The following is a 14,475-nucleotide window of genomic DNA, read 5'->3' as shown; positions in this document are numbered from 1 at the left end:
TTTGAAAAAAATATTGAAAATTGAGAAACTTTTCTTTAGTCTTGAGGGCTACATAGTGAAAGTATCTATACAGTTACATAACCGTAACATGAAACAAAGCTCTTTAAGAATGTGTCCCTAGCATTTTATCAATCCTGTCGCCCTTTAGTTACATTAGTGATGTTTAATGAACATAGAGCAATTAGCATCCAATAAAAACATTTCATTGATAGTAAAAACTTTTTTAAAAAATGAAGAAAATACTGAAAATGCTAATTTTATTTTTGAATATATTTATTACATAAAAATGAAAACACATACTTAATACACATTGGAAATCAACATACAGACAAGAAATATTCTTTAAGAAAATACTATCTGTGCCGCCTTCTATCTGGAGATCTGTTTCGATGTCCACGTTTTCTAGAATAAAAGGCAAAAATATAAAAAGCAAATCAATTTTTTTAAGTTATTATTACAAGGAAAAAAAAATTAATTGTTTTCGGATATCAATCTATACTCAATAAAATGGAAAACATCAATAATGTTTTTTTAAAACGTGATTTTTACAGCAGAATTTAAACAGCAGAACTAGGTTAATTCCGAACTAAAAGGACTATATTAATTTGATTTATTCAAAAATTCAAATTTAAAAAAATAATTACATCTAGAGGAGGAAAAAACTTTTAAATTAAAAATAGTTTCAAAAATGTATTTTGTATTTAACAATGTTAAGATATAAAATAATAATTATTATATAGGAAAAAATAATAATTTATATTTATTATTTAAAAAATAAAACACTTTGAATACAACAATTATCGAATAACACCTCAAAATAAATTAAAATTTAATTGTGACTGACTGCATTGCCATATGAATTAAAGCAAATACAATATATACATATTTAACTAACAATTCAAAATTAAACTTTTCCTCCCTTGCAATTTTTAGTTTTGATTTCAAATTGAGAAAAATAAATTTGAATTTAAATGATATTTCAAAATAATAGGAAATCAAAAGAATTAGAAAAAGAATCTGAATTATCCAAATTGCACTGTATAATTGAAAATATTAAATATGCATGATTTTCTGAGTGATAAAAGCTGTTAAGTACTTTAAATTTACAAAAGTTATTAAGTTACATGTTGAAAACAGATCTTTTAATTGTTAAACAAAATTTCTGATATAAATCAATCTACTGGAATAGCTTACATAGACAGCAAAATACACCTTAAGGACAATTCAAAATAATTTCATTCTTGAAATTATAAATTTAAATCTGGAATTAAGATCCAAGAGAGTTAATAAAATAAAAATAAGTGTAATGGCACAAGCGTTTATACTTAGAAAAGACACATAGCTAAAACAAAACGCAGCATTCAGACTTCTCTTAAAATTATCTCTTCAAAATCAAAGCAAAACCACAAACATCCTACTCCCTCTGTTACAACACGCTCTCTTGCGAGAACCAGAGTTTAGTGAAGTGTAGTTGCTCATTTGAATTTTAAAAATAATGTTTAAGAACATTAGAAAAGAAGATTTACTGAATGAAATTGGAGAAGAACTTGTGTAGCAGAGGGAGAAGGATGTGTGCTTTAGCTTTGATTTTGAATTTTAGTTATGTGTCTTTTTTAAGAAGTATAAACACTCGTGTCATTACAATAGGTACATGAAGAGGATGTACACGCCTAGGTTCAACTATTTTATCCTCATCATACTCTCACATGAGAATAACAAAATAATCAGACATGTATTGAGGAAGAGAAATATGATAGTAGGGGAAAGTTATCTTAAGTTTTGGTATTTTACTACATTTCAAAATTTTTCTTTGTCTAAAAAAGCTTTTTTAAATGATCTTTCATTGATTTTTCAAAAAAAATTTCTAAACAATTAGATCAATAAAAATATTTTTTTTCTTACTTCACAGTTAATTCATGTGCTTTTAACATTAAATTAATAGAAATTTATGCTCTAAACGAAGACAGAGGATTAAGCCAGGTTCTTTAGTACATAACAGAAAATCAAAACTTTGCTGATAAAGAATCAACTTGTGCAATCAATACAACTTTCCACAACACTAATATTAAAAGGTTTCACTCACCAGTTCAATGATACATAATACTGTATGAATATATATATACATACTTTAATGTCTGCATATTAAAGTTCATAAGTCTTTCTATAAAGTGCACTCATTTAGATTTCTATTTTTCATTTTAAGATTGGATGATGGGAAATAAAGACATTTTAGTCATTTTAAGGCATTATTTCTTATTAGGTCTGAAGCTGCTTGTAGACTTCATACTGCCAAAGGACATGACTGGTTTAGATAGCTTAAAACTAATTCAAATGAAAGGAGTCAAAGAACACAGAAGTGGTAGAAAACAACTGTAAAACTTGAAACTAAAGCTGCTGTAAAAAAAAAATCTACGATTTTTATTTATTTTGAAAAGTCAATGATAAATTATATACTTATAAAGAAAAGCAAATAATAGTTTTAAATAAAATATTTTCACCATTGATGTGCAAATGCATGATTAATTTCATATTTACTACTTCTAAATGCTTAAAGGAATAACATTAAGAACACCTGTTATTTATATTAAAAATGTTAAAACTTGCATCTAAGAATGGGTTTTGATGTCACAATGCAAGTGCCTTTACCATTAGCCACATCATAGCGATTAACAGATTCTAATTCTACATAAACTACTAAAAGGCACCAAGTTTGCAAACATATTCACATATAGTCAAAACAATATTCATTACAAGATGTTAATTCCATAAAAATTGTCTTTACTTTTGACCGTGCTTTGCAAAATGAAAAGTAAACACAAGAAAAAGGTACAAATTAAGAAATCTTATTTATATTAAAATAAATGAACTAGAAATAGTAAGACATTATTTTGTATTACTTTGTTAAAGTTGTAATCCCTAAAACATTTTTATTCTGCTAAGCATTGAAAATTTCAATTCTCTTCTTTCTTTTCCACTACAATCAAACCTTGCTTTACGAGCGAGCCCCTTGCATAACAAGCAAAACAAAATGTAAAAAAGTGATTTGCTTAACAAGCAATATTTCACAAAACAATTAGCGAGGGGACTTCATGAATGTCACATACCAGATTGGCTGGTATCAGTCTGCATAGAGTACTTGTTTGAAGAAAGCCTGTGTTGTTGTTGTTTCTAATGGCACTTGTCTTAGACAAGCCCGCTGACAAAGTCAGAATGAAGAAAGCCTTCATATCTACATAGAAAAATTTTGATCTGATAGCAATAGACTGTGTGGGTTTGAGCAAGTATTTACCTTAATTAATGAGATTTAGTCTGGCCAAGATTATGGGGTGGATGAATCTACTGGCTGTTGTAGAACTTCCAAAAAACTCATGAAACTACATTCTGGATTGCAGCAAAAAGTTCTGGATGAGATTTGATCAGAAACAGAAGAAATAAAAAACAAAACTAATCAACAACCTTCCAGTGAAATAAAGAGATTTTGAAAGAATGGGAAATTACTGCATCACATGGTGAGAAACATCACTTGATTAGATAGTAGCTATGCACACTACAAATTCATTTGACAATATTGTGCCTTATTTCCTCCTTATTTTGAAGCACAGACAAAGAAATATTTTTTTTTAACAATTTTCTTATTAAAAAAAAACATGTATTATCTATACTTATATATAAAGCTCAATGTGTGTGTGTTGGCCCTCTACAGAAAAGATGATTTGACCTACAGCTACCAAATTTGGTATGTGCATACCTTGGAGGTCGGGAATGTGCACCTAGGGTCCCTTTTTTTGAAATTTTAATTATTAATTAAAAACTAACTTTCCTACCAAAATAATCTTTTCATTTTCCCCACTGCCAAATGAGTAAGGCTTCAGTTTTTTCCCCCCCAACAGGAATGAGGCTAGGGCTAACATTTTTCGACCGATTATTTCAAACGATTCTGTTTATTTTCTTAATGTTTTATGCATTTAAAATTAAACATTGTTAATTAATCGATCTTTCAGATTCATTCTGAAGTGCTTTTGAATTAAAATAAAACAGATTAAAAAAAATTAAAAATTTCTAATCTACATAGCGTTACCCCAACTGGCGTAGAAAAATTCATGCATTTGCGTTACCGTAACTGGTGTTGAAAATTCACGCATGCGCATTGTATTCTGATTATTTACATTTGAACGGAAGCGGACTCGATTTAAATTATTTTTAGGTTAGTTGTATACTTTTGTAATTAAATTGTATTTATGTTAGTTTAAGTTCATAGTTTTTTTTAAACCTGTTTTCGACCGATTATTTTAAACGATTCTGTTTATTTTCTTAGTGTTTGATGCATTTAAAATTAAACATTGTTAATTAACATACCTGCTCAAGATGAATCCGAAAAAATTTTGTTGACAAATTCTTGAGATATTATATAAATTAAGAAAGATATTCTTTAGTGCCCATAAGGTTTAAATGCTCAGTGACTCTGTTTTCAGTAATCATATTACAAAAAAAAAAAAAAAAAAAAAAGCTTTGTTTTAGTAAAAAATATTATTATATTAATTGCAGATTAATCATTTCCACTTTAATTTTAAAAATAAATTCTACGGGAGCTAACAGAACATTGGAGAGATACAGATAACGTTATGACTGAAGGCCTTTATAATATTCTGAGTGAATTGAAATTTGAAGTTTTTAAATATTTTAATGAAGAAGCTATTAAAGTAGGAATTACATAAAATAGTTAATTATTAAAATTTTAACGAGCATTAAGATTGGCGAACCGGCTGATCGCCAAAGGCAGCTAGTAAATAATAAATTATGTAATTCTAAATTTGTTTGAATATTTTTTTTTTTCTTCCCAGGATGGAAGGCATTATCATATTTTACATAGATTCTTATTGAAAAAGTTATTTTGCTTAATGATTATTTCACATTATGAGCATTATTTGGGAATGAATTATAAGTTCCAATGTAGTTAGTTAGCAGATTTCTGCAATTTCCATTTTTGATTTTAAATCAGAAAAGTTTTCTTTGTCTTATGCTTGTTTGATGTTTAGCTATGCTTCTTATGACTTTCACTATTTTGAGATTACTAAATGTTATATATCCATTTTTTAAATATATTTAAAGGGTGTTTTTGTGCTTATATAAGTTTATTTTTTTAGTTGAAAATTCTCAATTCCACAACATTTTTTTATTCAATTCAGTTGAAATCAAATGTTTTGAAACATGTTTCTTCACAAAATTTTTTCAACTTCAATTCTAACAACAACTAAGATCAAAATAGGAATCTTAATTACTTCACACAATTTTTTATAAGACTTGACCATTTCAAATTTTGATGAAAATATGTCAATTCAATTTTTGGATACTTCAAACTCTTCAACTCTCACCAATTTCCAAGTGTAACAGTAATTACAAAATGCATTCAGAGTACATAATTGAGGGAAGATGTTAATTTCACATTTAATTTCCACTTTTTTTAGAAAATTGTTTATTACACTGCCATCTAAAATTATAGAATAATATTTTTTTCAATTTCCAGATGGAAAAAAAATGGATGCAAAGTTTTGGTCATTTTTTAAATACACAAAGGAAAATCAAGAAATTCTTAGGGATCTCGAGTACATCAAAATAAAATTCCAGGATTTTTCATGCACCACGGAAAGAGATCAAGAGAAAAATCTAACCATTAACACCCAAAAATTAGCAGAAAATCTTGAAAACCTCAAAAGCACCAGAATTTAAACATAACATATGCTGTAAAAAACATATAAGAAATTTCAGGAATTTCTTTATAAAATTTTTTATACATAATCCTACATGTTGTTACATAGCATGAAAAATGCTGTAAAATGACCTCTCCCAACTCTATAATTCAAGTAGGAAAGTTTTTGGATAAATTTTTGAAACTTTACATAGCTGTAATTCAAAACCTTAACATATTTAGTATTTTTCCAAGTCTATATAAATAGTACATTTTATAAAAATATCAGATGGGGGAGGTAAATTTTGCTTTAAAAGTGTGTTGATTTGGTCTAGAGCAACTCAGCTGATTATATCAAAGTCAAAACAAAAACAGTATAATTATGATCAGAATTTGGTGGAAATCTGAACAGATCATTTAGTTCAAGATTCTACCAGACAGAAGGTTTGTCTACCTTTCATTCCAATGAAACCAAACATAAAAACCAGCAGAATGGCATTATCAAAGAATCATTCAGATGGAATAAAAAGATATCAAGAAACCATCACTTTTCACTAAAAATATACTATTACGAAAAAACCATTTGATGAATTTAGAGTGAGAAGTCCAAGATGGATGACATTATTTTATTTCTGAAGAAAGCATGAAAACACAAATATCAAAACAAAGTTGAAGCCATATTAAAGCCTACAGAAAGACAGTACTCGCAGAAATAAACAATGCATTTGCAGATGTGGCTTTAAAAAAATCCAAAAAATTATTTTGATATAAATTAATTATATATATAAAAAAATCATGACAAAGTAGGATTAATTTCATACTTAATGTTTAAGTTGCACTTCAAGCGTTTAGAATTCAGAAATAGTAAGAAAGCAACTTTCAAACATGTAAAGACAAATGTTTAATATTTCATACATTTTGTTTGAACACAATACACAAAATTATTTCATATAAACTTACTTCTTTGTGGGGCCTTTTACAAAGGCCCAATCGACACTGATTTGTTGACCAAGCATATTTGTGCCGTTCAGGTTCTCCAGTGCAGATAAAGCTTCTTTATATGTTTCATATTCAACCAGAGCGTAACCCTATAGAATAAAAAATACAGATTTTGTATAGATTTTTTGGGGGGGAGGGGGCTGATTTTACATTTTCAACATTTTTTAAAATCCATCATAAAAAGCACCCATTCAAACCAGCAAATGTCTACTTTCATTCAATTGTTTTTGCAAATTAAACATTTTTATCTGAAAAACATGTGGCGAGTTAGGACCAAGAGAATGTCCAAGACCATAGCTAGATCATAAGCAAGAAGATTTGACAGTTCAAAATATTTTTAATTTAAATATATATTCCTGTTATACTATTTTTTGGTTTTGACAATTGTTGAAATTTTATTTTCTTATTTTATATAAAACAAAAATGATTTGATGTCTGTAGCTCAGAGATGAGATGGTAAATAATTTCTTTATGTTTGGTTAACGAGTTTTGTCTGTATCACACCATCTTTATTACAATTGGCTGACTGGTAATCCAATTGTCCATGATTTGACTATATACTGATTATCATCAGTATCTTCTATTTTTGAAAAAATAATTCCGTAGATGCTAATGGCAATCAACAAAGCAAATTAATTTCATCTATTACATTGAAAAGATGATAGAGAAAGAAAACAACACAGATAATATTAAAATACAGTATTAAATGAAGAAAAATTTACTTGAAAGAATAAAGAGAAAGAAAATTATCACAAATAATACTGGAGTGAAATTTATTTTTTATTTCAATTGCAGCAAGTTAGTGATATTTTAACCAGGATACAAATGATGAATCTTGTTTGACCAGTTTCTACTGATCAAGTAAGATTAATTGCTTGTTCATAAAAGATTCAGCATAATAGACTATAGCAAACAAGTAAAATGCCAACCTTTTTTTACTGACATTAGTATCTACAAAATTATTTTTGGGACAAATCAAACTGCAGTGGACTAACTGAGGAAACTGACTGCATGTCAAAAGTAAGATTGTAAAAAGTGCTTGGAGTTGTGAAGACACTTGAATTATGTCACTACAAACAGCTGTTAAATTTCCCACATTTTGGGATAAATGATTATAAGCTCTTTTTCATGTAGCTTCAGAATTGGAGTTAAGGCTATTATTCTTTGAACTGCAATAAGCATTTGAAATAAATTTTAGTTCTAAAGGTTTTTTTTTTTTTTTTTTGCTTGTTTAAATACACAAATAGGTATATACAACATTGCATCTTTTCCATATACCTAAAAAGGTACTACCACTGCCAACTTTCACACTTTTGTGCACCAATTCCAGATTTCTATGGACTTCATCAACATGATGGAATTCAATGAAGTGCACTATGGGTTCAACCTAACTAATTTAGAAACCATTATATTTTGAATAGCAGTTCAACTTGGTGGTTGCTATGAACAGAAGTCAAACCTCTATCAAATGCAAAATTAAGAGTAACTGAACAAAATTCAGTATTGCCCCTCTTTCCTGCCAATTTGCTATGCGCTTCTGAGCTGATACTCAAAAATAGCTAGAACATGAGATAGTAAGCATTTCATCCAAATGTTCTCTGAAAAAGCTTCATACATGTGGTTCTCAATCAAATCATGCCTTTGGCTAAACAGTAATGATGAGATTCATCACTTAAAGCTAAACCTTAAATTAAAATTTCTAATGTTACAGTTATATAGTTTGTGGATATTTATAGCAATGCAAAATTGGGATTCTTAACTTATCCCCACCCCCACCTCAAGAAAATATTTTTAAGCATTAAATTATGATAGACATTAAAGTTTCATTATTTTAATAGCCCTATGCCTGCTTGTTCATTATATTCATGAACTATCGAAATAAGTTCAAACCCTAATCGATAACATCCTATAACGTCAGAGAGCTAAAAAAAAATATTAAACATCATTTTCATATACTGAATTTCAGATAAATTTCAATTATACAAAACCCTACTCTCTCTCTCACACACACACTTTTTTTTTTTTTTTTTTTTTTTTTGCAAATATATTAACCAATACTAGAATATTAGTGATTATTAGATAAGACTTTTAGCCAACCAATCATATCTCAGAATTGTTTGTCAAATTTAGTCACGAAAAATGCATTATAAAATTTACAGTTGCTGGAGCGCTTAAGAATGAAACGATTTATTTTCTTCCACTGGGTTCTCCCCTATCCATACTGTTTACCAATATGACAAACAGAAATGAACAGTAATTTTACTAAGAGAAAAAAAAATTCATTTATAAATACAAAATGAAATCTCTGCATGAAAATAAAAAGAATTCTTCAATGATGCCAAAACTGCATTGACTTATAGCTCACCAAATATAATAAAACTAATCACTGGCACGCTGGCTCAGTGCTTGATTTGTAAAATAGAGAAAAAAGTGGAAAATTGGCTCTTATCATTTTTTTTCTTTATTGCATAAAAAGAGAAATGTTTTGGAGGTATAGATTTCAGAAAAAGATAGTATGAATGAATTTTTTAAATTTTTGTGGCAAACAGATTCATATACATCAAACCATATAAGAAAAATGCTGCCTGAATCTTTTTTTTTTTTTAAATTTGCAAGATGCATGTGTACCTTTAATGTACCAACAAATTAATTTCTTGTGTTTAATATAATTTTAAAATTATAGAACATTTTGTTGAATGTATGGAGAATTTTAAACAATCACAAAATTAAAAAAAATATGTTAAAAGACAATATTAGCAATAATGTCCATTTCATGTCGTCCATAGCATCCATTTATATGAAAAATTTAGTAATCCATGTTCATAATATTTAAAAATAACAAAATAAAATGTTTTACGGAAATAATAGCAATAACATCCGATACTTCATATTTGAAAAAAATGATCTCCAAGAAGGGGGAGGGGGAATAATTATTGTAAAGTATTTAATTAATTAAAATAAATTGCTTTGGAATTATAATAATGAGTCAATATTTTACAACCAATTTTGAATACCTAAAATTCATATTTTTGCTCTTGTAATATCTCATGATCGTTTTGACATTCAAAGGCAGAAAAAAGAAGGGGGGGGGGGGGTATAGCTCCATATATATCTTTTTAGGTAAAAGAGACCCATTAAAGCTTATAATCATAACAGTGAGAGGAGCTGGGCTTTACTTAGGCTGCTTTTCACATAATGTGCAAAACCATTTTCTTTAATTATGTGGATAACTTGCCATTCTGAAAAAAAGGACGCAGAAACTTTTAGCGAAAATATTATATATTTTTACATATATGTAATAAATTAGATATGATTTTTAATCTTTCTCTTTCATAGTATGTTTTAGACTATTAGTAAAAGTTTGATTTTCATTAGTTGCCAAAGATGTTTCATTCTACTTATGAAAATATACCAGCAAATTATCATGTTTAATAAAAATTAACGTTTATAAAAAATTTTCCAATTTTATAATAAATTTCCCTGATTTTTCTACATTTTCTGGAATTTCCTGATGATTCCTGGTTTTCCTAGTCGGCTGGCCACCCAGAATATTTTCCAGAATTATTCTAGAAAAATACAGAAATTCTACAAATTTTTTTAAAAATGAAATATAATTAAATATTTTTAAAAAAATCACTCCAAAATATATATTTCTAGTCTAAAGTATATTTATATCAAATTTGGTGACTTAATTCAAAACATTATTTCAGCCAACAAATAATTTTCTTTAATGTAATTGGGAAAAATATTAAAACAGGAATGAAATAAAGAAAGAAAAAATAGTTGAGAATTTGAAATTAATTACCTTTAAAAAGCCAGTTCGCCTGTCTAGATTCAGGTGAATATTTTTTATATCTCCATGCTCAGAGAATTTTTCATAAATATCATCTTCCTGGGCTTCTTCGTGAACTCCAGTGATGAACAAAATCCATCCTTCAATTGCTAAAATATAAATATGTTATTTAATTTTATTACAATTATTTCGTATCATATAAATATAATTAATACAAAATATGCTGATTTTTAAATATACATCTGAATATTAAACTATATTCCTGAAAGATGAATAATGAAGATTCAAAATAAAGTGAATTACTTTATTATTTGATGATTAAATTTTATTGACTTCATTTTTACTTAAAGGATATTTAAAAGAAGCATCATTGTCAGGTTTTGTATTTAACAGAAAGGCCATGAAAAGCTTACAATATATTTCTGCATGCTTATCAATTGTAGAAATAAAGGAAAATGCAAACAAAAATAGCATGCTATTTTTAATAGGTAAGCTAATATTTTAAAATTAAAAAACATAATTTTTTGGAATCACAAGGTTGTTAATTTTTTTTAACAGTTAAATATAAATCCCATCCCTGAATGATTGTACAACAGTAAAATGACTTTTTCTATCCCAAATTAATTATTACTAGGCACTATTTATACATTTGATAGTGAGCAATAACACAAAGATTTAAAATATTTCTATCTTGATTTAAAAGGAATTTTTGTTGAATATGGAATCCTGTACAAGGTGAGATACACCTGTAATAATTTTTAAATCTGAATCATTATATATACAAAATATCTCAAAAATATAAAAATAAATTTATAATTCAAACAGTTAAGATTTAAAGGAATAATAATTGTAAACTACTCTTAAACAGAGACATCAATGGAAGTCAATTTGCTTTGGCACTCTTCATGTATTAGAGAGGAAATTTTTGATATTTCTATTCAAACAAGAACTGGTTTATTGAAGAGGAAGAAACCCCAAAAATCTTTAAAAGATTGTTTGGGTTAACTAATAAAAGTTTTGAAAAATAATTTATCTATAATTTCAAAAACATAATATTAAATAATAATTTTTAAAAACTTACATCGTTGTGGCCCTGGTTCATCAGTACCATCATGATCCATTGCTTCATAGTCTTGGAGTTCTTCACGAGCTGTACCATCTATGATATTTGTTTATTTGTTATTTAACCATAAAGGAAATAGTGACAGACTAATCCCCCCCCCAAAAAAATAGAAGAAGTTTATATTTCCCTATATATTCAATCTAGGAATACTTCCAAATACAAAGCTTCATCAAATGAAGCAGATAATTTTACAAATATACCTTAGCTTCTTCTGTAGAGAGTGATAATAATGATACAAGCTACAAAATGAAATAAACTATTTATTACAAAATAATAAATTTCTTCAATAAATTACAAAAATTAAAATTTTATACAGCTTCTTAGCAAAGAAGTGAATAAAATGCTTCTCTTATATTCTACTCACAAAGTTTCACGTTTCTATCTATGAAATTTGAAGAGATATGCTACTACACTTTTTTATTTTGAAACATCACTACAAAATTGTTACATTCAGAGTGCTGTATACAACTTACTTATAAAAATTAGTTATTCATTGGGAACTTATCAATTTTAATGGCAACAAAAAAGGGCCAAGAAATTTTCTGTCAATTTAGCAAATTTCAATTGTCAAACTATATAGCATGCGACTCTAGCGTGATTTGATATATGTTTATGCACATATTTATTATATATATATATGCACTTGTAAAAATTTCTTGGAGCTTTTTAGTTACTAATAAAATTAACAAATACCAATCATTGAAATTTCATCAAAATAATCTGAGCAATTACTGCCATTACTTATTAAAATTACTTCCTGTTTATTTATTAGATTTTTACTTGTATTATAATGATTAAAAGTTCAAAATAAATCTTTGCTATCACTTTTACCTTGGGAATTGATGTTTTCTTTCTACTACATTCATTTTTAGAGGAAGTTTTTCATAACATGAATTTCAGGATAACTCAACCATTTTTTTTTTTTTTTTTGTATGATCTTTAAAACACCCAAATTCTACTACATGTAAAATTACATTGTCTTCTTTAGTTTTTTAATAGTTTAATTTAAAGGGCAAAGTTTTAATATCTATTTTCTTTATTTATAACAATATATTTTCAATTAAATTATAAAAATTTTGCTTTTCCTTTTAAAATTTTACCTTTTGCAGTAAAAGTTTAAAAAAAATTATATAAATATTAACATTTTCTCAATAACAACATAAGAATAATTATCTCAGAATTCTGATTACTTTTAAAATCTGCATGAAGTACATTTTTGTAACTGAAATCATTAAAAGCTATTACAAAATTGTATAAGTCTTCTTTTATTATTATTAAATGTTATCAATGAAACTCATATAACACTACAAAATAATCTGAGCAATGGTTATTATTTCAAAATTTAAAAAATAAAGCTTACCTCCTCCAAATCCTCTGCCTTTGCGTTTTTTTACTTTGTCTTTAAGCTTCTGCACACTTTCTAATGAAAGAAATCAAAGTAATCAGCAAGTAGCATAATTTCTTACTTTAATTCCATAAGCAATATTCTACAATATTACCCTGCTTTTATACTTTTCAAAAACTTTTTGAAATTGTTTGTCTTTATTTCATAATTCCTCATCTTCATACAATGTATTTAAATGGAATTCTTATAACTTTTTTTCACTTAATTTTATGATTCCCTTAATATTTTAGCATATCATTGATGCAAGAAATAGAAGGAAAATTAATGAAATTTTTAAAAAGAAATTGATAGTGTCAAGGTTCACATTCCTTCTTTTCATATCTGTTCTTTTTTATTTTCTTCAAAATTTTTATTTTAAATGTCTAATGAAGCTTCTAGGTACCTGTTCCTGTAAGCAAAGTATGAGTTGTAAAAAAAAAAAAAAATGAAATACTTAAGGTTTTGTATGCATGATTTAGCCTACAACATTTGTATTATTTGAAAAATGCAAATTCTTTATAGTCAATGTGCCAGCAATGCAACACACTTCCTGCATCCACATTTAGCAAAACTAGGAGATGCTTTTAACCAGAAAAAAATTATACACATGTATTAACTGCATACAAATGAAATCACCAAAGATTTTATGGCCATCAGCAAATGATTGTCAAAGGTGTCACGCTAATCTTAACTAAAATTGGATGAAATTTGCGAAACAGCATGCGATTAAGCCTAAAGTACACCAATGTCAAGTAAATAATTCAAAACACCATTGACATACAGTGAATACATAAGTACCAAAAATTCTACTTTTAAGTTGTAGCTGGTGCAATGCAAGGTCTGTTAAATTTTTCTATTTCAAAGAATTCAATGGAATTCTTAAAGAGAATTCAAAGGAGATGGAACAATTATTACTCGTAATGATTCAAACGATTTTCGAAGGTCCTGTCAAAGATATGATTTCAAACCACGAGGTATTAACAATGAAAGGTCCATTTATTTAGTATTTCAATTCTGAATTGTGTATAAAATTTGTCATTCGCTTCACATCATTTATACAAATATCGACAGATATATTGATTATACATAAAATTTCATTAATTAAAAAGTTATCGAATCAAAAAAGATATCAACAATCCTTAACAGACTAAATATATATTTACTAACATAAAAGTAATTATTTTACACTTACGATCGCCTTCTTCATCGACCTGAAATTCCTCTCCTCCATCATCAATATCCAAAACATCCGACATATTTACTAAAGTTTTTCAATAAAATATTACACAGATTTTACCGCTTATTTCAATAAATTTAACAGTAGAAAAAAAATTAACGATAGTAAAAGTTGAAGTTAAGCTCTCAGTAGTAATGCCATTCTGTAACATTTTCTTTCTAATTGATTAGAGCAACAAGGAATATGTGGCTTCCTCTTTCCAGCCTCAGTTATAAATGTCTACCTCTAATTCGTTACGTGCATGAGATTGAAA

At 27.2% G+C, this 14,475-nt stretch overlaps 1 protein-coding gene across 1 annotated transcript; it reads right to left on the bottom strand.

Moving 5' to 3' along the window:
• Positions 1-240: 240 nt before the first annotated feature.
• On the bottom strand, positions 241-14,346 carry LOC129968611 (RNA-binding protein 8A-like). The gene is made up of 6 exons (XM_056082675.1): positions 14,178-14,346; positions 12,962-13,021; positions 11,560-11,637; positions 10,491-10,627; positions 6,647-6,774; positions 241-402 (listed from the first exon to the last, which is right to left on the bottom strand). Exons 1-6 carry the CDS (start codon positions 14,239-14,241, stop codon positions 354-356), a joined length of 516 nt encoding a protein of 171 aa, XP_055938650.1. The 5' UTR covers positions 14,242-14,346; the 3' UTR covers positions 241-353.
• Positions 14,347-14,475: the final 129 nt, after the last annotated feature.

Source organism: Argiope bruennichi, chromosome 5, assembly GCF_947563725.1.
Source record: "Argiope bruennichi chromosome 5, qqArgBrue1.1, whole genome shotgun sequence".
NCBI classification, from domain to species: Eukaryota; Metazoa; Arthropoda; class Arachnida; order Araneae; family Araneidae; genus Argiope; species Argiope bruennichi.
This window is presented reverse-complemented; position numbering and strand designations above follow the sequence as displayed.

What these genes read in the sequence shown, in the direction of transcription:
- LOC129968611 (XM_056082675.1), bottom strand. Translation starts at nt 14,241, where the DNA reads ATGTCGGATGTTTTGGATATTGATGATGGAGGAGAGGAATTTCAGGTC. An exon ending in AGGCAGAGGATTTGGAGGAG is followed by an intron (nt 11,638 to 12,961) that starts GTAAGCTTTATT and finishes CAAATATCATAG; the next exon opens with ATGGTACAGCTCGTGAAGAA. An exon ending in GTAAAAGGCCCCACAAAGAA is followed by an intron (nt 403 to 6,646) that starts GTAAGTTTATAT and finishes CTTTTATTCTAG; the next exon opens with AAAACGTGGACATCGAAACA.